Source organism: Euleptes europaea, chromosome 2 (assembly GCF_029931775.1).
Source record: "Euleptes europaea isolate rEulEur1 chromosome 2, rEulEur1.hap1, whole genome shotgun sequence".
In the NCBI taxonomy this organism is placed as follows: Eukaryota; Metazoa; Chordata; class Lepidosauria; order Squamata; family Sphaerodactylidae; genus Euleptes; species Euleptes europaea.
Window position 1 is genome coordinate 80,857,643 of NC_079313.1, and position 22,805 is coordinate 80,880,447.

At 46.0% G+C, this 22,805-nt stretch overlaps 1 protein-coding gene across 1 annotated transcript; it reads right to left on the reverse strand.

Moving 5' to 3' along the window:
• Positions 1–928: 928 nt before the first annotated feature.
• Positions 929–20,924, reverse strand: KCNC4 (potassium voltage-gated channel subfamily C member 4). The gene is made up of 3 exons (XM_056844138.1): positions 20,173–20,924; positions 7,543–8,485; positions 929–1,195 (listed from the first exon to the last, which is right to left on the reverse strand). The coding sequence occupies exons 1-3, from the start codon at positions 20,824–20,826 to the stop codon at positions 933–935; spliced, it is 1,860 nt and encodes a 619-aa protein (XP_056700116.1). The 5' UTR covers positions 20,827–20,924; the 3' UTR covers positions 929–932.
• Between the last annotated feature and the right edge of the window lie 1,881 nt (positions 20,925–22,805).

The following is a 22,805-nucleotide window of genomic DNA, read 5'->3' on the forward strand; positions in this document are numbered from 1 at the left end:
GGGGCTGTCAGTGCTTCTGCCAGCTGGGCTATTGTAAGCCATTTTGAGTCTCGCTTTGCAGGAGCAAAGTGGGATATAAATATCCAAATAAATAAATATATAAATAACTCTCTCTTTCCTCCTTATGTTTTGTTGATTTTATGTTTTTGTATTTTAACTTTGGTTTTAATTATACATTTTGGTTTGGTATTAATGGCTTCTAAGATGGCCCTGATCAGGGAAGAAAGGCAGGGTATAAATTTTTGTAAACAAATCAATCAAATGAGAAGTAAAATCCTAACTGAACTTATCAGGTATTCTTCTCCAAAGAGCCCAGACACACAGCCTGAAAAGCTGGAGACGACATGGAAGCTTGCAAGCACAAGGTGTCCCAGGGACTATTTTGACACTCTTTCCCAATTCACTCTTTGTATGTGCAAAGTAGGCATTGCTTCTAGTGTGAAAGATACACAACAGCAATCCTGTGGGAGCTGCACCGTTACCTCAAAGAGGGATGTTGTCACTCAGAGAATGCTCATGTGCTATCCAAAGTTAACCCTTTCTAAATCCACCGGTGTCAGTGGGCTTAGAAGGGTACAGTTCTACTTAGGTTGGCAGTGTAAATCTCTCGTGGGTGTGGGAGACAACCCAACAGTGACTTCTCCTCCTCCCCCCTGCCCTTCCAAATCCTGTCATCCAGCCCTTCCCCCACTCGCAGTACAGCAGAGCTTGCCCCAGTGGGTGGGAGAGGAGGGCAATCATCCAAACTAAGGCGGGAATGTGATGGAGAAGCTGAAACTGCCCTGGTGCTGCTGCAATGGCACAGTTGTACGTCCTCCAGGTTCCAACCTGGCTCCCCTACTACAGACAGGAAAAGAACCACAGCCTAAAAAGGCAGCATTTTGTTCCCTTTTAATAAGACGATAGTGACTGGGAAACGGCCCCAGCTGGCCTCAGGCATATATACTTGTTCCTTCATCCACAACCTCCCCTTTCTGCACTGGCACATGTCTATTGGTCTCACTCATACCTTTCCGGATGCCACCATCAGCAGCACAAGAGAAATCTCCAGCGCTCAGAAGAAAGCAAGTGCCTGCTTTCTTGTTTTTGTCCCTGGTACTTGAGCGCCTCATGGGCAGCTTCTCCTCCTGCGACGATGAAAGGGGCTGCTCTTCATCTGACAGCACCACGTTGGCGTCACCATTCTGCTTGGTATCTTTGGAAGGAGAAAGAAGAGGACACGTTTCAGCACCTGAGAGAACAGGAGACCAGGTCTGCACCTGCTTTGAGAACCAAGCTATGACTAGGACACATAAGACATGCAGGAAAGCAGTAGCAGGCTCCTGGAGAGATTCCCCTCCTGGCTCCCAAGAATCTTGAGGGCAGTGAAGCCTCACATGAACTCAGAAAACTGCCTTCTACCGAATCAGACGCTTGGTCCATCCAAGTCAGTATTGTCTACTCAGATCGGCAGCGGCTCTCCAGGGTCCCTGAGCCCCCTTGAATTTTGGGGAGAAGGCAGGTTTTGACAAATAAATAATTTGCCTGACATCTAGTAAAGTGAAAAATGTCCTTCAAGATCACTGATCCTGTTCCTTCTCCACACAATTCCTCAACCAGCAAAACAAGCAGTAGTGAAAGGGATGAGGGAGAGGCTGTGGCTCAGTGGTAGAACATCTACTTGGCAAACAGAAGATCCCAGGTTCAATCCCCGGCATCTCCAGTTAAAGGAACTAGGCAAGTAGGTGATGTGAAAGACCCCGGCCTGAGACCCTGGAGAGCCGCTGCTGGTCTGAGCAGACAATACTGACTTTGATGGACCAAGGGACTGATTCAGTAGAAGGCAGCTTCACGTGTTCATGTGATGTGGTATTCTACCATCTCAGCATCCTGCCACTTTGTTCTGCTACAAGTGTAGATCAGGCCAAAGAGTGAGCCATTTCAATCCCAGATGCAGGGCACTGAAGAGTTCCCTGAAGGAACAGTCCACAAGAAAGGCAAAAGGACCTGTAGAAAACCAGGCCCAAGTGACTGCTGTGTGAAAGGGAAAAGTCAGTGCCTTGTTGATTCTGAGGGTTCTATGGCCGTCTACATCATCTGGGAGTCTGGTCACAATCTTGGACTGTTTCCGAAGTACACTGAAGTCAGATTCTCATCTTCTACGCTGTGATTCTGCACTTAACCCCATTATCATTGCACCAAGGTGAACCCAACCAATACTGCACACTGCTGAAAAATGTGTGTGTCCCTGTGCTGTGGAAGGCATCTACCCTAGAATTCACAAGTTTGTAAAGCAGGGATGGGGAGTTGTCATTGACAGCAGATGGAATTTATAGCCAATAACTTACTTGATAACTTTCTGAGGCCATGCAACATTAGACGTGCTATCGCTGTTCTATGCCAGTGCTAAAAATCATGTTCATTTTCAGTGATACTACGCTGCAAGAACATCTCTTTCTCCAAAGCACTCTTTATTACTTTATACCATCATCTCAGTCCACGCCTTTTAAAACATGAGAAAGTTGTCCAATTGCCACGTGTCACAGTTCTTGGATTCCTTGCTGCTGGTTTCAGCAAGAAGCCCAGGCAGTTGCATTAATACTAGTTGCCTTGTGTCAGGTTTATCTTTCTACTGAAAACAGAGCTCACAAATAGAGGGATCATGAGGAAATTATTTGGTAGAGTAGGAAGAGGCAGATAGAGCAACTGTGAAATCCCTTACCCCGTAAGTGCAACAGGGACCCTAAGCCCCCTTGAATGTTGGGGAGAAGGCAAATAAATAATTTGCCCGACTGCTGACCTGCGGGGCTAGATTAGAAGCCTCAACTAACCCTAAAAAGAAGCTGGTCATTGAGCCTTGAACCTGACCAGTACATTTTTATCTTCCCCTCCCTATATGGGAAATTGTGTGGGAGAGAATTGCAGGTCAGGGGATGCACACCTCCTAGTACACTCTCCAACCCTATTTCCACTCCCTCATGCCAAAAAGATTTAAGTTGTTTGGGGCTCTATCTCCTTCACTGCTGAGTGTCTCAGGTTAGGAAGGCAATTAACTAAGCCTGAAGTAAGTACTTCCCTCCAATTCTAGCCCCCCGCAATATTGTAAATTCGTGGTGTAGTGGTTAGAGCAGGAGTGTGGAATTCAATTGTTACGAGGGCTGGATATAAATGTCACTTGGTCAGGCCGGGCCATGCCTCGCCAGCCCAGATCGAGAGTGGGGTGGGTAGCTGCCTTGGCTGGCCGGATAAGAGCTTTCAAGGGGCTGGATCCAGCCCTTGGGCCTTATGTTTGACACCCTTGGGTTAGACTAGAATCTGGGAGACCCAGGTTCGAATCCCTACTCTGCCATGGAAGCTTGCTGGGTGACCTTGGGCCAGTCACAAACTCCCATCCTAACCTACCTCACAGGGTTCTTGTGATGATAAAACGGAGAAGGGATTAATGTTGTTAATTATTTTGGGTCCCCATTGGGGAGAAGAGTGGGGTATAAATGAAGCACATAAACAAATAAATAAACATTGCATCTTACATGGGGGGTGGGGGAGAAAATCAAAGCGAGGAGCCTAGTCCCCACAGCACTCATCCTGGACTCCAAGATACTTTTAGGGGCTTGAGTAGGCCCTTCAGTCTTTTATTTTTCTTCAGCTGTTGTTCAACTGTTCTTCATATTTGGCGACTCGTGGAAGTTGATGGCCATATTCAGCCCTTGTCAAGATATTTTTGGTTTGATTTTTTTCCCTTTAAAAAATGTTTACAAATGAACATTTCCATGCATACTCAGGGAGCCCCCTGACTTTATAGAAACTCTAACTGATGAATGGATGGCCCCAATGTGGTGCCCTCCTGATAAGAACAAGTCCACAAAGTTCACTGTTTGGAGGGACAGGTTGGGTGCCTGCAAGGAATTGCACAGGAGGATTAAAAGATGGAGGAATCACCTCCTCCCAGTGTCACAACTGAACTTCATGAGGCTGTTGAGCTCTGGAGTGACAGGAGTGACTTCCTGTTCCTCCAGCCCTAAACTCAGCAGTCCAGTGATGTAGGGCAACTGCCCTACAACATTAGTTTGTGGCTATGTTGTTCTAGCCCAAAACCTGATCAATGCAGCATAGGATGGGGGAGAAGTTAACCAGAAATGCCGTATGGGTAAACCAGGGAGGAACTGGGATTGAGGGATGCATACGTCCCAACTTTAATTTCATCTCTGATTTCAGGGTACTATAAAGAAATAGGAGCTCAGCCCCCTTCCCAACTGCAAGAGTCCTTGGGTGGGAGGATTAATGAGGAGTGGAGAAAGTAATTTCCCTCCAATCCTAATAACCCCCTCCCCTCAACTCTTTGGCTTTAAAGAGCTCAAATCTTTAACAGCATATGGGCATTAATGTCTTAGGATGTGTGCTCACAGCATACATCCTGCACACTTAATTCCCCACTCTATGATACTACAAATGGTTAAAATCTCGATCATGTCAATTTCCCAATCTATTCCTCACTTCCTTCAATTGACAATCCACCTTCCTCACCATTGTGTGACTCCTGGAGAGAAATGCATATTTGTGCCTTCTTGGGGCAGCCTTCCCTCTTTTACAAATAATTATTTTTTCATATCTGGAAGACTCATTTGAGTAAGTTAAAAAGTAACCTTATTTATGGATGGATCCATTTTGCAGCCCTACCGATCAGCACATTGCTATTAGAGAGAACAAGTGGGGGCCCATGAAACTCACGGGGGGGGGAATCTAGGCCTCTTCCCCCACAGTCCTGCCCTCTTGCCAGCTCATCCGGTGCTGGTGCTGCTCCGGGTGAGCATGGCAAGGCCTCCCCCTTCCCCGGTCTGGCAGCTGAGACAGGTTGTCTGTAGTGACAGTTGAAGAGCGTTGTCTGTGCATGTGCTTTTTAAAGCACTTTTTTAAAAAAATCAGGGGGGACTTAAATCCCCGTTAAAAAAAAAAACCTCACGTTTTTCTTCAGAAACATGTGTTGGGGGGTCTGTGTGCCCCCTATTTATGGATTTAGGTATCCACAAGCAGGGGGCATAGTTGGGAATTAAATACATAGATGACAAGTTGGAAGCTTTGAGGCATTGGGAGGTAGGACCCAATTTGCAAATCCTTTCCACTTCCCAAAATATCCTCCTCCAGAGTCCAATAAACTCTCAGGGTCTTGAGGAGGTTACCCCGCTGTGGAGCCTATTTGATGTATCTGCTTGAAAGTTTCATCTGGTTATCAAGAAACTTGAGAAAATGGAACCAGTAAATTTTAGACATTTGCTTGTTAATCGAGCTGCAGTGGGGCAAGTTGCGCTCTTGGATTTCAACCTTTTCTGTGGGTGGAATACCATTTGTTATGTTCTAACAGAGAAAAAAACATTTGAGCCAGATCCTTCGTTGATGTTCCATTGATATCAATATTCTTCTGTTACACTCACACCACACCCTACTCCAGCCTTTTCAGGAGTCATTTACTGGAATATTCTTTAATAAACATTCATGCCTCTCTTCTAGCAGACAGGAAGCACAATCTCTCTTCGCCTGTAAGTACTTACTGCTGTATACTCCCCATGGAGGCTCCAGAGCACTTTCCACTCCTAGCCAACAGCCTACGGTAAGAAACCCTAGAGAGTCACAGCCTTGGGCAGCAACTACACCTCACTTAACAACTACCAATTGCTGGAATTAAAAGGAACAGCACCAACTGGAAATAAATTCCTTGCATCAATGAAACAAACAATATACAGTTGGGGCTGCCTAAGATCCTCCTTAGGCAGCCCCTCCTTAGGCAAGCCTTGGAAAATTCACTTAGCTCTTTTTGAGCTCTCTTCAAACTTTTAAATACTTGTTGGAGTATATTGGGCAGCTTGAGAAACTCTTTGAGGCTGATGAAGCCTTAGGTGAAACGCATTGAATACCATGGATCTGCGTTCCTTCTTTTTGATCCAGTTCTGAACACTTCTGATGGTCCCCACCGGACAATTGGCATTACCCTTTTAAGGGAATTTCAAGACACAGACGAAGCCGTACTTCTTTGAGCTTATGGACTTCCTTTCCTATAAGCTATTTGGCTTTATATGTTCTTCTGGTGGTGACTACTCATGATAATTGTTGTATATATTGTATATAGTATGCACTTTTTGTTCAGTTCTGTTGTCTCCTTGCACAGTCTTGGTATGTAGTGTGTTGTCACTTGAATATATTTGATGTTGTTTGAATTATATTGAGCCTTTCGTTGTATGTTATTTTGAAATAAGATCCTCCTTAGACAATCACTGCTCCTAGGAAGATCAAACAATTGATCAAAGCTAAGAAGAAAGCCCATCGTTCAAACAGCCCAGACATAGCAAGCCACTGTAATGCACTCACAGACTGCAAGGAGGGTGGTTTCACATATTATGGGAAGTAGTTGTGCAAGTGCATTATGGTTTTAAGGTAACCTACAGAAATGACTCTTGCAGACCTCTTCTACAGGGAAATGTGCTAACTAGGGCTGCAGTGTATAATGGATTAAATGGATAACCAATTGAAGAGCTTTTGATTAATTAAAAAGGTATCCACAGTTGATTGGCCATTTACAATTTTAAAATAAATGTAATATTTATTAAGTATTTAGAAAATCTGCAAGTGATAGGCATCTGAGAAGAGGCATTCCTTTCTCTCATACATGAGAGAATGCTTTTTGTACAATTGGGCCTAGTGCGTACCATCTGAAAACAAACAAAAATGTTATTCTTCTTCAGAACTAATGTTTCATTCATTTGTAAAATACAATTTAATTAATTAATTGTTTAAATCCTCATACTCAACTAAGATGTCTGATCTATTGACAGCCCTAGTGGTGATATATCCTACATCTGATCTCTAGGGAAATGCACAAATTCTCTGAATGCTACAGTTGGACAGCAAAACACAAATTTGTAATTTACTCATATATTCGATCTTCAATGCTGCTCCAACCACTTTGTGTTGATATGACAGCATGCAGGAAATAACAGAATGGAAACCAGTCTAGAGAACCTCTTTGGTAGTTCAGGGAATCTATGTTGGCCAACAGTAATTAGAAGTTTAGTGCAAAGAGGCCACTGATACAGTTGCTGGAAAGACTGCAGAGCAGAACACTGTGGTGCCAGCCTTTTGGCCACACTCCAACACTGGCCCTAACTCTCACAGTACAAGCAGGTATTAATTAAACCAGACTCACTTGTTGAATAAAATTACTTCTTTTACATAGAAGTAGATTTGGCTCAATTTCTAGTTGCTAGAAAGAGATTTCCATAGTGTTATGATCACTTCCAACTTTGGTTGGAAGTCTACAGTTCCCCTGATCCATGAATCAAAAACCTTTAATGAACCATGAATACAACTAGGTACTGAGAACATGGGTTTGAGTCAACCTTTGTTTTATGATGAATTCTGCACTGTAACAACAGTGGTCTAAGATTTCATACTGGGACATACATGATGTAGACTTTGCCCTTACACTTCCACAAGGCATTAAGGTACATCCAGATTCCTACCACCAGTTCCTTTCTCTCCACCTTTGGTTCCATTTGGAATCTTTTATCTCACCTGATCTTTTCCTCTCTCCCACCCCTGCTGCTGTTGCTGCTGCCAGGGGGCTGTTGTAGCTCTGAACGCTGTTGTGAGGTGAGTTGTCCTCTGACTTGCAGTACGTTGGAGAGTCCAGTGGTGCTGGACGGGGTATGTGCTTCTTTTTCTTCTTTGGGAGCTTCTGCTTAGCCATGGCCAATGAATAATACATTCCAAAATTGTTGACAATTACTGGGACAGGCATGGCAATGGTAAGGACCCCAGCCAGGGCACAAAGAGCACCAACCAGCATGCCTGACCAGGTTTTGGGGTACATGTCACCATAGCCCAATGTTGTCATTGTCACTACTGCCCACCAGAATCCAATGGGGATATTCTTAAAATGTGTGTGTTCACTTCCACTGGGGTCAGACGGTTTGGCACCAATCCTTTCAGCATAATAGATCATGGTGGCAAAAATCAAAACCCCTAAAGCCAGGAAGATGATGAGAAGAAGGAATTCATTGGTGCTGGCCCGTAGTGTATGACCCAGCACCCGAAGCCCCACAAAGTGGCGAGTCAGCTTGAAGATCCGGAGGATCCGGACAAAACGAACTACGCGCAGGAAGCCCAGAACATCCCGTGCAGCCTTGGATGACAGGCCACTGAGTCCCACTTCCAAGTAGAAGGGCAAGATGGCTACAAAGTCAATTATGTTAAGAAGGTTTTTAACGAAGACCAATTTATCTGGGCAGCAAACGATGCGCACTAGAAACTCCAGGGTGAACCACAGCACACAGACTCCCTCAATGTAAGTGAGAATGGGCTCTGTCTCCATCTTTCGCATCACAAAGACCTCTGTTGTGTTGCCCACCACCAGCGTCTCAGTCACATTAACATCTATGATGAAGGCTTCGTGTGTTTCCAGGCAAAACGTTGTGATGGACACCAGGATGAAAAAAAGCGAGGCAAAGGCAATTACCTGAAGAGAAGTGAAAATAACCTCAGTGGTTAGAGTCAACAGGCCATGGTAGAAGAAGAAATCTAAACAGAGATGCAATGAACTTGAAAATGAATTTAATCCTTTCTTCTCACCTGCTTTTCTTAATCACTACAAAAATGACAAGGAATGAAGATGTGACCTAGTGAGAGACATAGCCATGATCAACAGATGACTGCATATTTTACATGGCCCTTGTCTTCTCTATCCTATGGTCCATCAGTGTTGAATTCAGAATCTTTACCTAAATGGATCATATTCTTCATGAATGGATTCTACTTTTCAGTTCCAGCAGTACTTTCAACCTAGGTCTACTAAGCAATTCAAACTGGGCAGTCTGGATAGTTTCAAAGCCAAAGTTGGATGAGAAAGTGAAGGTAAACACTGAAGAGACAGTGAGTATTTGTGTCATAAAACAGGGAACCTCTAAGCAAAGACTATCTTCTCTATTTTACCTTTTATTCGGTATTTCTTATCCCAGCTGTTTTGACTTCCAAATCTCCATTTTGATTTCACTTCTCCCTTGTGCAAATAGAACCCATGACAACTTATGTTACTGCCGTTTTCTGTTTCCTCACACCAAATTATCCCCATGAAGTTTATGTATTTTTCAATATTATATGTAGGTTAATACATCACTATTATACACTCACTCAGTCAATCAAATTTTATTTCGATACAATATTAGCTCTGAATAAAAATCAAAGTTCAGTTAAAATAATAAAAAGTTGATGGTTCTGGGAGGGATTATTTGAAAAAGAGTGGGTGTATACATGATGTACATGGCACAAATAAATACCATACAGATTGTGTATAAAAGACTATAGAATTTGCATACAAGATTCAACTGAATCTACAGTGCCAACAATGAAATGTGGAGATGCAAAAGCACTGACAAAAAAATAAGCAAATATGAAAATAAACAGAATTGCAGAAAAGGGCTTATCTCTACTTTCTAAACTCGTGAAGGAATGTCATCAATTTAGCTTGTTCTCAGCTTAGGCAACCACTGAACAAGCCAGGAGATGCAACTTATTTTTCTTTTCATTATGTCCTTTTTTAGTTTACTTTTTATTTTTATTATTAGTCTTATATCCCACTCTATGTCCCGGCCAGAGTTGGGCTCAGAGTGGCTAGCAATCATAAAAAGCATAATACATGTATATATAAATTAAAACCAATAAAATACAATAAAATAATTACTTATCAATCAGTTGGTGCTAAAACTGTCTCAGGGATCTACGGTGAACCCAGGGAATGGTAAGTTCCAATGGGAAGTTTGAAATCTGCTAAATCGCTGATTGCACTTGAACTTGTTGGAACTTTTGGTTTCCACTGCATCCCAAAGGCAAGTCTGACACCTTCCGTTGATACCAACAATAAGCAGGAAGGACTCAGTTATCCAGTTGGAACTCTGGGGTGTTTGTGCTCCAGCTTCATTTACATACATTTTTCTTTACAAGTTAGCTTGCCAACACATGCAGGAATTAAAATCCACTAACACAGGATGGTTATCCATGCTATGATTCATTAACAGATGGAGAAAGGCTATATACACAGTGAACTGATTTATGTTCCCGTTTTAAACCATCATTTAAATCACCAAAAAAAAGACTGGTTTCATTTAAATCCATTAGTAATACATTATTTGAATACTATAATGATTATAACATTAGTATAGAAGTAAATGGGGCCTTCATATTAACTATGATTATCCCAAACTTTTGGGCTTGCAGACTACATGGCTTTTGTGCTTCAATATTCATGTCTGTTTAAAGGGCCATTGTGAAAATGATGGATTTCCATTTAGCATTCTTTGCGCAAGGATTCTAAGGCAGAGGCCCCCAGAAGCATTAAACTTACACAGAACTATGAACCCAAAGTGCTTTCACGCTTCTGTTTGTCTTAACGACACCCCTCTGTGACATGTTATGTGAGAATAAGTTGTTCATCAATAACTAAAAAACTGGATTTGAATAATAATTCAGATGTGTTCATTTAATATAATCCACCCTGACTATGGTACTGTTTGACCATCCCAATCCCTTTCCTCCTCAGGCTGACAACCTTTACATTCAACGTTCTACAGTTTAATTCATATTCTTGGTTGCAGCCCCACAGGATCGTTCCAAAAATTAATAACTGGAACAAATGTGAAATAATAAGAAGTGTACATGCACACAGATGCCCATATACACATACCATCTCCCTGGGAGCCACTGTATGTTTTCACTTTTTGAAAAAATGAGTCCACCTCACATTCATATAGATCTGGTGATGAACATATAGCCGCACTCCTCAATCACAGGTAAAACCTGGCCATTATAGTGGTTCTTCATTAGCTGAAATTCAAAGGGAGCTCATATATCCTATGCTGGTTTTGGAATGCTTCATAGATCAATGGGCCAGGTCACAATGCCTATCCCATTCAATTAGCAATCTCTGCTCAGATCAATGAAGTAGTGTTGATTCCCATAAATTCTGGACAGTAGATACATCATTATGCCAACTGTATTGCCCTGTCAGGGCCTGAGCCAGGGTGGGGACATTGAGTGTGCTACATTCACAAAAGGAGTGACTCACCCCTGCAAGACAGATTTTGAAAAGCTGGGTTTTTATACCACGAAAGCTTCCATTATCAAATAAGCACTCCCACTCCCACCACAGGAAGAAGAAGAGTTGGTTTTTAGATGCTAACTTTCTCTACCACTTAAGGGAGACTCAAACCGACTTACAATCACCTTCCCTTCCCCACAACAGTCACCTTGTGAGGTAGGTGGGGCTGAGAGAGCTCTAAAAGAGTGGTGACTAGCCCAAGGTCACCCAGCTGGCTTCATGTGGAGGAGTGGGGAATCAAACCTGGTTCTCCAGATTAGAGTTCACCGCTTCAAATCACCACTCTTAACCACGACACCATACTGGCTCTCAGGAACACATCCGATTGTGTGTGTGGGGGGGATACTGCATGTGACTTATCCAGGATTCCCACTGCTATTGGTTGAACCCTGAAAATCCTCTTTTAGCTTGCTGTATGACCCTGGGACAGTCATACACTCTCAGACCAACCTACCTCACGGGGTTGTTGAAAGGATTAAATGGAGGAGAGGAGGACAATGCAAGCCTCTTTTGGGGCCCCAATGAAAGAAAGGCAGTGTATAAACGAAGTAAATGAATAAATAAACAAACTCAACGTACACGGTACACAGATTGTATGGGCATTCACTGTAACTGGCAATACTTGCTTAATGTACCAAGTTTCTAAACCTAGGAGGAGCAATGTGGGCATCACAGTGGGCTGAAACCAAAGACTGCTCCCCAGGGTGTCCTACGATATCAGTCCTGGGACACAACCCTCAGTTAACTGGCAATGCCTGAAGCAGCATGTCTGCTTATGGCACTGCTGGCATCAGGCATAAGTCTAGAAAGGTGAAGAAGGCATGACTCTGTTCTGCCACCATTGCTTCAGCTTCTTGGCACGTTATGGCCAACCAACAGCAGAGACTATGTATAAATCCTAGCTGCCATGGCTGGAAATCGATCAAAGGTGGGACGCTCTTGAAGCCTCTACCAGGCAACCACGTACGTGGTTCTCCAGTACTCAGGAGGAGGTCCCGCTTGCATTTCTGTAATAACCTTTATTCTAGACTTGACAGTTCTCAATTCATCTTTGCTAGGCTTAGAAAACAAAACAAAATGGTTTCCTGCTCTATTGAGATCCCATGTGTTATCTTGCGCAAATCACTTAGGGATCAATTTCTGAACATCTAATTTCTCCTGAAAGGGAAATTAAGGGTAGCCACAGTGACCACTGAAACCATAGTCATTGGACATTATTTCCTATGTAAATCGATCTGGCTAAATTGTTTCCCTCTCTGTTCTTGTAACATACATAAATTAGCCAGGTCTGCTCCAGATGGCTGGCTGGGGAAACACACAGAGAGGAAACATCTCCTCATGCAGAACTTAATTTCAGCTAATTCACCCTGGACAACTTTCCCTGAGTGTGTGTGAAGTCCCTTTCCTTCAACACTAAGTAACCACAGCCCATATCACATAATTTGGGATCTGGGGCAGGGTATGGAAATCAGCAAGGCTGTTAAGGATAAGGCACTTTGGAGGACATTGATTCATAGGATCACCATGAGTCGGAAGCGACTTGACTGCACTTAAAACACACACAGAAATCAGAAGGCATATGCTGTAGACAGAGTTGAGTCCCGCTTTATCTCTTAGCAGAAATTAACTATTGCCTTTTAACCACTGGGTCATTTAAAGTCATGCACTGGTTCACGGTGAGAGCATACTTACCCATTTCCTCAGATCCACCCACTCCCCAGTACATGTTGGCAGGAGCCCCCAAGGTCAAGTTGTTCCCATCTTTTAAGATCATGCTCTTTCATGTTCATTGCACATAGAGTCCTTGAAACATCTTGTACTTGGTGCAGTTTCTGGGGCTGTCCCTCTGTCTATCTGGATGGTAGCCGTAGCTATCACAATGACATTCTATGTCTGATCTGCTTAGTGAACATATTGGACCTTTCCTGTATCAATATAATGTTATCTGGGATATATATGTAAGGTGCGCCATTTTCAAGAAACATCTTGGTCTAACAGTGTCCAGTTGGCCTGGATAAGTGCCATCCTGAGCTGGCTTTATGGATACTTCTCCTTCTTCTCTTTCTTGCTTGAGGTCCATGTAGTCTGAGCGGTCTATCCACTGGGACAAGCTCTCTGGTCTAATGGGTCCATCCTGTGAGAGACCATGGGGTCACTGCTAATGCCAGTACAGTTGCCATCAAGGATCTGTTGTGTTCAAAGAGCCTCTGAGTGAATTTCTGATGACCTACACAGCTCTGTCACTATTTTTAATAATGAGATGTAAGCGATCAAGACTAGTGTCTGGGAGAAAATGGATGGAAGTTCTACTCTGATTTGGAGCCTTTAAACTCTGCTCGCCCATATGCAGCAGAATGCTGTAGGGTTTCATCATTACAGCTGTTTGTGTCAGTCTCCTGCATGCCCTTTCTTTGTTCCTCACTGCAGGGGTGCAGAGCTTCTTCCCCGCATAAAGCACTGGTCCCTACTGTTACTCCAAAGCCAGCCACACAGACTTTGCTGTATCTTAATAAGAAGCCAATGAGGCCTTTCCTCTTCTCCTGCTTGCCTGCTGTTCTCATTGGCTTGGCTACCTTCTCTTTCACAGCACTCCATCGGGCACTCTACAGCAATGTATACGTTGAGCAAAAGAACTTTCTAAATTGGTTTTGTTTCATTTCAGGAGAAACCAAAACTGTCATTATACTGTGCCTCAGTTTGTTCTTTATGATCTGGATTTACCTTCCATATACGTGTGAAAAGTACAGCCCAAATCATGGAATGCTTGCGCAGAGGCTCACACCACTGCAGGAACCAAGCTACAGATAATGCACTGGCATAATAGCACACTTTGCTACTGCTCTTTCCATTCAATGCATAGTTTTATGGAACAAGAAGCAGGAGGGGCAGGATTTGGAGAGGGGAGGCACTATGGGTAGAAAGGACCCTACTAGGCTGTTTGGAGGAAGGGCCTGGCGGAGGAGGGCCTAGATTCAACACATTATGTAATAGTGAGAAGACAGTGCAGAATATATCTGCCCTACTTTCCAAAGTTAGGATGCAGCTTCAGCTTTTGCAGTGGTACCTAAGGACAATGTACAAGATCAGGCCACTAGTTAACAGGAGTAATATTTTCCTGTCCATGTATCTAGAAACCATTATTTATATTGATGTTACTTATGAGGAGCCCCGTGGCGCAGAGTGGTAAGCTGCAGTACTGCAGTCCAAGCTCTGCTCACGACCTGAGTTCGATCCCAACAGAAGTTGGTTTCAGGTAGCCGGCTCAAGGTTGACTCAGCCATCCAAGGTCGGTAAAATGAGTACCCAGCTTGCGGGGGGGGGGGGGAGAGAAGATGACTGGGGAAGGCACTGGCAAAACACCCCATAAACAAAGTCTGCCTAGGAAACGTCGGGATGTGACGTCACCCCATGGGTCAAGAATGACCCGGTGCTTGCACAGGGGACCTTTACCTTTACATTTATAGACTGCCTTTCTCACTTGGACACAAGGTGGATTTCACAGAGTGTGTCAATAAAATCAACAAGACGGGACATTCAATAAACAATGAAATAGGATTTGGGTTGTAGAACCAACCAGAAGTCTGAAAACAGAGCTGAAGCAAGGCATAAGTGTTAACATGACACATTAAATGATGTAAAATTACACAGTAGGATCTAACCCACAGCAAACTACACACAGTAGTACCAACAATTTATCCAAGTAACTTTGTGACGCCTTTTGTACAGTGCTACCCTATTGCCTGCGTAGAAAAGCCCTCTTGAATGATTCAGTTTTGCATAGTTTGTGGAAAGCCATGAGAAAGGAGCCTTCCTGACCTCCTCAGGCAGGCCATTCCACAAGGTGGGGGTCACAAAAGAGAAGACTCATGTATGGGGCAGTTGTTCATTTTGCCCATTTGCAAGGTTGGCACCTGCAGAAGGCCCTGCTCAGATGAGCAAAGCTGTCGTGATGCAGCATAGGGGGAGAGGCGGTCTCACAGACATGAGGGTCCAAGGTCATGAAGGGCTTTGTATGTCATAGCCAATACCTTAAATTGAGGCCAGTAACTGATGGGCTAGTGGAGTGATTGTAGGATAGGAGTAATATGCATGCTCCATCTAGCTCCTGATAATAGCCGAGCTGTGGCATTCTGCACCAACTGGAGTTTCTAGATTGATTCTGAGGGGAGACCAATGTACATTGCATTACCATTACAGTAGTCTAGTCTCGATGTCACCGTGGCATGTATCTAAGTGGCCAGATCAACCCTCTCAAGATAAGGGGCCATTTTTTGAGCTAGACTGAGCTGGAAGAAAGCCTGTTTTGCAACTGCATTAACTTGCGTCTTCAGCATTAATGTTAGGTCCAGTATAACCCCAACTGAGTCGGCAAGGATCAGCTTAACCCAAGAAAAGTGGTGAGTACAATGTCCTTCAATATCTCTGCCTTCCCAACCAGCATTACGTCTGTCTTTGCATGGTTTTGTTTCAATTTGTTCACTCTTAGCCAGCAGCCAGGCAGCCGTTTAGGACCTCTACCGCATCACTAGGAGATCTGGATAAGAGTATATACAGCTGAGTATCGTCAGCATATTGATGAAAACCAACCCCCAAACTGTGAATGATTTGGCCTAAGATCTTTACATAAAGACTGAAGAAAAAGGGGGTTAGAATGGCACGCTGTAGGACACACTGATGAAAAGTAGTCTCCAATGGCAATTCTTTGGGCCCAGTCCATGAGGAATGATTTGAACCAACACACAGCCCCTGATGCCTACTTCTGCCTCTGGGCACCTCAACAAAATGAGATGGTCCGCTGTGTCAAATACGGCAAAGAAATCCAATAGGAGCAACAGGAAGATCTGATCTTTGTCTATATTTAGATGGAGGTCATCAACTAAAGCCAGCAGAGATGTTTCAGTCCCATTGCCTCACCTGAAGCCAGATTGAAAAGGGTCTAGAGTAGATGAGCTACCCAAGAAGACCTGGAGCTGGTGTGCTATTGCTCTCTTAATCACTTTGCCTAGGAAGGGCAGATTAGAGACAGGGCGATAATTGGCTACATAATTTTTCTGTAGGGATGACCTTTTTTTAGAGTGGATGGATAAACACCTCTTTGAGCGGCCTAGGGAAGGTGCCCTGAGTTAGCAATTGATTTACAACAGATACTAAGGATTCGTTGATGTGGTTTTTACATGATTTTAGAAGCCAGGATGGGCAAGGATGCAGGGCACAAATAGTGGCCATCACTGATCACAGGAACTTGTCAACATCTGTCATTGAAATTGGGTCAAAGTGATCCATAAATAGAATAGGCAGTATACTAAGCAGTTCTTCCAGTGGACCTATGTTACAGTCAACATCTAAATAGCTAATGCTATTTGAGTGTAAAGCAACTAAGCATAAATTGCACTGATTACAGGCTACCAGAGCAATCCTGATAACGCTTTCTTGAGACTATGCCCCATGGAACAGACTTGGGCTGGAGTCTGAGTAGATCTGCCTAGGATAGCTCTCTAACTTCACCTGCCATCTTTTCCTCTCCAAGTCCAGACACAGACATGCAAAAATCCAGATTCTTTGACTAGAAATATGGATGTAGCAAGAGTGAACTATGTCACTTTATAATCAGGTCCTATTTAGTATCATTGTCCTATGGCTTGTTAGTCGGGACAATACACTATTATTTAGAAAATATTTTCTGGCCTGAAGAAGAGAAGAAGAAGAAGAGTTGGTTTTTATATGCCAACTTTCTCTACCATTTAAGGGAGACTCCAACCAGCTTACAATCACCTTCCCTTCCCCACAACAGACACCCTGTGAGGTAGGTGAGAGAGCTCTAATAGAGCTGTAACTTGCCCAAGGTCACCCAGCTGGCTTTGTGTGGAGGAGCGGGGAATCAAACCCGGTTCTCCAGATCAGACTCCACCTCTCCAAACCACCGCTCTTAACCACTACACCACACTGGCTCTGATGAAGCAAGGCACAGCTTCATGCAACAATTGAAAGTTACTCCTGTGTTACAACTGTTAATAAAAAGATCCTTTACTTTTTTTACTTTACTCTTCTGGTGATGGGGGGGAAAAAAGGAACAGTGGCCAAGCTCTGGTAAATGAAGCCGCAGAGAAATTGTCCGTGCAAGTATTTGGGAGATGTCCAAAGTAAAGCATTCCTAGCAGGAGCCCATGAAGAAAGTTATCTCTGCTGCTCCTAGTGAAGCACAAGAGCCCTTTCCAAGACACTCCATTCATATTTAATGAACTGTTTAAACACTCTTCTCAACTCCAGCATGCAATATTAGGAGCATGAGTGTTGGATACTTAAGTGGTACAAAGTGAGATAACCTTGCTGAACTTCACTAGAGTTTGAAATCAGCTGAACTTAAGCCACATGTGGATTCTGATCACAGCTGTAAGAGAGTTCAGAGAGGGGAAGAGCTAAACATCCATGTCCAACTGCTTCCCCAGAGAGTACAGCAGCCAGGTTATGCCAGCTAGATGAAGCCATCCAGATCAGAACATGTTCCGCTTCCTTTCATTAAGACAGCTTGGGGTCAAACAAGATAAATAATATAAAACTAATATCATACAAAACTAAAGAAATAAATGAAAGATCTTGGATTGAGAGCTCACTTTTTAAAAAAAAAGCTAATTAGCAGTCACATGCAGCTGCTTTGAGGAGTGAGTAAGTGGAATTTCACCCATACCTACCATGCCTCTTCCATTATTTCCATCTCCCCATGCTGCAATGAACTCTAGAGAGGGGGGAGAGATACAGTGCATTACCTGCAGAGCTAATTGCTGCTTTGGAAGAGCGACTGAAATCATTGGAAGCATGGGAGGAAAGGGTTACCGTAAACAGTCCCTTTCCCCTTCCATGATCTTCTCTGCAGCTGCACTACTAATTAGCTTTAAAAGGGGGGCGGGAGATCCTAATCAGGGATTGCTCATATCCTGTCTAATTAGACTCTTAGAAAGCCATAGTGGTATAGCTCTGTGCCTAGGATATTGGAAAGGGAGAGTCACATCCCCTTCCAGATTCTACACTGAGCCACATGGCTTTCCCTCCAACACTAAAACCTTTGCCAAAACCAGTTACTGAGCTGTTGTAAAAAATATATTAAAAATCGGAGGTTATCCCACTTTTAATGTGAGAAAGCCAGGGAAACCTGTCCTCAGCATGTCTATTACAATTCTCAATAGGATCTTTGGCGTCCTTGCAGTGATAATGATAATATCTCCATGTCATTGAAGTCAATGGCCAAGGAAAGCTTTTTTTTAAGAGAAGAGGCAGCCAATTGCAGTGTGGGAAAATCCCTGGAGGCTGTTCTCAGTTAGTCTATTTTGAACCCTCTCATACACTGAATGCTACTCTGGAAATCTAAGACTTTTCAGGCACAAAGGGAGTCTGTAATTCCATCTTCAGAATGTGCCTTTTAAAAAATATATATTTGGCTGCCTAAATTATCTGTTTAGATGGAAGAAAACATTTTGGATATAATCACTGCCTTCCCTCCCAACCCATGCATTTTGATATGAACCCTGCCAGAAGGCAAGCAAAGCTCAGAATGTTCTCTTGCATTTTTGCACCTTTAAATGCCAACAGTTCTTTTGCATCCCAAATGCATGCATGTGAGAAACAGAGCTCCAGAGTATGTACACCAGCAATTATATACTCCATATGACTAAGGAAAGAGATATGTGAATCACTTGCGCTTGAAAGCAGGAGTTGGCTGTAAGGTAAAAAGACGAGCTCTGAATTATGTCTCAGAGCTATGCGTATGAAAAAAAGTGAATAACTGTTAATTTGTATGGGTTTGAATGAGAAAACAGTGAGTGTGTCTGCATTAGCATGCACAGAAAAAGGAAACCGAATTTCTAAAAGCAAGTATTGCACAGATTTCCATTCAGCTGCATTTTGAGCCCTGAAACTTGGAAGCAGGCAGCAGGAGAATCACTGATTGGCTTGCAAGTTACTATTCTGAAGATGAAAAATAAATGACTGCTAGAATGGGAAAGATCATGCGACAACCTCACAGCTGTCTTAATCCAAGGGAAGGTTTACGTTTGATTAGCATATGTCTCTGCTGGAAAGGACAGTAGAAAGCAGTGGAAGGCAGAGCAATACTACCCTTTCAGGCTTGTAATAAGGGCCTTCTGAGGACCCCAACTTCTTCCACGGTTTTTTTCCCATGCTTTTGTTGCAAGTATGTACAGTATTATGCATGCACAGACATGGACGGGGTGGGTGGGTGTATGCATCTGTATATATGCACACATATGCATATGTGAGGAAGGGATCATGTGCTCTGTACACCCATTAGAACATCCAGGATATAAAATGTAAGTTTGTCATGCAGAGAAAAGTTAGCCATTCTTGGGCTCTCCTAAAACTCTGTCAGATCTTGAATTCAGCAGGTGGAAGAGGAAAAAGAACCTTCAAAGCATTCATGCATATGCTTACAAGTCAAAGGGGCAAATGGCTCCATTATTGCACAGGGCCCCCAAGCACAAGGTGAGTGCTGCACTACAGAGAGTTGTGTTGTGGTGACAACGGTCCCCAGAAGCAATTCGCGTCTAGGGACTCACCCTTTCAGCCCCTTGGATGAGATGTTTTAGCTCATGGAGTGTCTACATACAAAACAAAGAAAATCATGTGCAGTCAATTCTGTGCATGAGCGTGTACACACACACACACATAGTGAAATGGAAGACTGAAACATTCCGTATCCCCAGTGCAACAGCAGGAGAAAGTAAGGAGAGAAAGTCAGATGATGGGGGGGATAAACGGGGGTGGGGGGAGAGCAAGGTCATTGGCATAGGGGTGAGAAGGGGAAAGGAAGTCCATTCAATGACCTTGGGAAGTGGATGGAATCTAAATTTACTACTGCATCTCAAATTAATCAAAAGTGGGGAACCATCACACTCCAGAAAGAGGTGTAACTGAATGGTAGGAGCCCTAACCACCAAAAACAGAGTGTGGGAAAAGGGATCAATAGAGGTGTGGAAGATGGTTCTACTGCAGTATCCTGCAACCCAGCATACCAGCTACCACCCACAGCTCCCCAAACTCACCCTGGCTGCCCTGGATGAATAGGGATCCTCAAAGAGCGCCCACATCCTGGGCTGCCAGCTGCGACAACAGCCGCCTCCTCCTCCAGTGGCCCCAGGAGCTCCAGGTGGCCGGTCGTCCATGCCCAGGCGCTGAAGAGTCATCTCCCTGGCCCCGTCGTCCTCACCCTCCTCTCCAGCCACCCCACTCCCAGGCTCGGGGCTCTCAAAGATATCCAGGGCTTCCTCAGCATCTCGGTGCTGCCGGTAAGTCATCCAGCAGCAGGGCTCCACGTCGGTTTCGTCGATGCCCCAGTAGGTGAGCTCCTCCTCAAAGAGGGGCCCGCAGATGTCTGCGGGGCAGTGCAGCTTGCCTGTGCGGTAGTAGTTCAGCACGTAGGAGAAGATGCCCGGGTGGCGGTCGAAGAAGAACTCGTTGCTTTGCCCGTCAAAGTCAAAGTTGCTCTGGGAGTCGGGGTCAGCCAGCCAGGCCAGCCTGGTGCCAGGCAGGGTGCGCAACGTGCTCTTGTAAGTCTCATGCCTGGTGCCCCCCACATTGATGGTGATTTTGCCCGACTCTTCTCCTTTGCCCATCTCTTCCTTCAGGCATGTTTTGGAGGGTGGCTTGTTCCCCGATTTGCGCCCGCGGTAAGACGAGACACACACCGAGCTGATCATAGATCACGTTAGGTGGACCAGAGGTGCCCTCCAAACACCCTTCTGCTGTTAAGGAGTGGGGGGGAGGGTCCTTCCCTCCTGGCCTCTGGCAACCCTGCCCTTTGTCCAGGAGAGCTATTTCAGTGCCCAGCCAGGGCTGGCATTCAGCTGCGCACGACCGGCCGCTCCGGAGGGCGGCGAGGCAGGGATGGGAGGACTTCTCACCCCAGCACCAGCCGGCTGCAACAAGTACATCTGCGCCCAAAGAGATGCCCCGGAGTGAAAGGCGGCCACCCTCGCTGGCGAAGCCAGATGCCCGGCGGATTCTTCCTCTGGCTACGCAGATTGGAAACGGATGGCGACGGCACTGCGCGTCTTCGGCAGGGGCTCATAAAATGTGACAAGGCTGGTAAAGAGGTGGGGACAAACAAACAAGTATTTGCAGCAGCAGCAGCCGACGATTTCCCCTTCTGTGCTCAGCAGGTTGCAAAGGCCCCTGGGGATCTCGCCAAAGTGGACAGGAGAGCCTCCCTTGACTTGAAAAAAAAGAGGTTTGAAACCCTGGACGGTCTTTCCGGACCCGGTCTGATCCACCCCCTCCTCTCCCCCCCCCCACATCGAAGAAGAAGAGTTGCTTCCGATATGCCGACTTTCTCCGCCACGGAAGGAAGAATCAAAGCGGCTTACAATCGCCTCCCCTTCCCCGCAACAGACGCCCTGGGAGGTAGGTGGGGCTGAGAGAACTGTGACTGGCCCAAGGTCACCCAGCTGGCTTCATGGGGAAGAGCGGGGAAGCCAACCCGGCTCTCCGCATCAGACGCCACCGCTCCAAACCACCGCTCTTCACCGCTACACCACGCAGCCAACGACCCGGCTCTCGCCCGGCTGCCCCGCTGGCGTCGCCTGTCCCTCTCCGGCGGGGTCGTTTCCAGGGCTCCGGGGGAGGGGGAGGAGGGGGAGGGGGAGGGGAGGAGGCGCGTTTTCTGCCCCAGCCGGCGAGGGCCAGGCGATCCAGCCAGGCGCCCCCTTCGCACGCGCCCCTGGGCTGAGCCGCCTCCCCCCCAGCCCCGGGGGTCTCTCTCTCTCTCTCTCTCCTCCCGCCGCCTCCTCAGGCGAAGCTCTTAGGCTCCGGGAGGGCCCCGCCTCGCCTCCCCTCGGATCCAGGCGCGACGGGGCTCTTTGGGGCCGCTCTGGCTGGCGGCTCTGGCCGGCCCGCAGGTGCGCTGGCGAGGGAGCCGCCTCGGCGCTCAGACGGTGGGCGGGGAGCGGGGAGCGCGCCGCTCGGGCGGCTTGGCCTCTCTCCCCCCCCTCCTTCCTCGCCGGCGCCGGGAGGGGCACAGGGGCAAGCGCGGAGTTGCCGAGGGGGGCGCACCCCTCCCCCGCGCCCTGTTGCACCGCGCCCGGCGGTAATAACGGCCGCCGCTGAGGGAAACGAGCGGGGGAGGGGTGGTGGTCTGGTGCATCCCGCCTTTTGTCCAGAGGGGGCGCTCTCGGGAGGGCGGCACCAAGCGGGACAACTCCGGCAGCCTTCCGGCGAGTGGCGGCCCGCCGCCGCCTGTTGCCCGGATACCAGGCTGTGGCTCGCCCGGCCCGGCTCCGCCGAGCTGGCGCGCCTCGCGGGAGGCGGCTCTTAACCCCTTCCGTGCTGCGCTTCTTCCAGCTCCCCGCTGAGGGGGTGGGGGGTGGGGGAGGCTCTTCGCCCCACACGAAGCGTCCCTTTAGACTTGTGACTCGCTCCGGGGAAGAAAACTGGCGCTCAGCCTTTTGAAAGGTTACCGGCGCCGGCGAACTTGGCGACAGGCAGATGCGAAGTGTGCGGTGCCAGCAGCAGGAGGGCTGGGGGCTGCCGAGAGACAGCACTGACTAGCAGACGATGCTCGTCCCTTACACCACCCAGGCCCAACCAAAGCAAGTGCATCCCGTGGCCATGGCCTCAGGAGTAGGGTTGCCAACCTCCAGGTACTGGAGGGAAAAAAGGCACCACTGTACCAATATCGAAG

Coding starts and splice junctions, on each gene's coding strand:
- KCNC4 (XM_056844138.1), bottom strand. CDS start 20,826: ATGATCAGCTCGGTGTGTGTCTCGTCTTACCGCGGGCGCAAATCGGGG. Junction 8,486..20,172: donor ATTCATCCAGGGCAGCCAGG/GTGAGTTTGGGG, acceptor ACTTCTCTTCAG/GTAATTGCCTTTGCCTCGCT. Junction 1,196..7,542: donor GGGAGAGAGGAAAAGATCAG/GTGAGATAAAAG, acceptor CTCCTTCCAAAG/ATACCAAGCAGAATGGTGAC.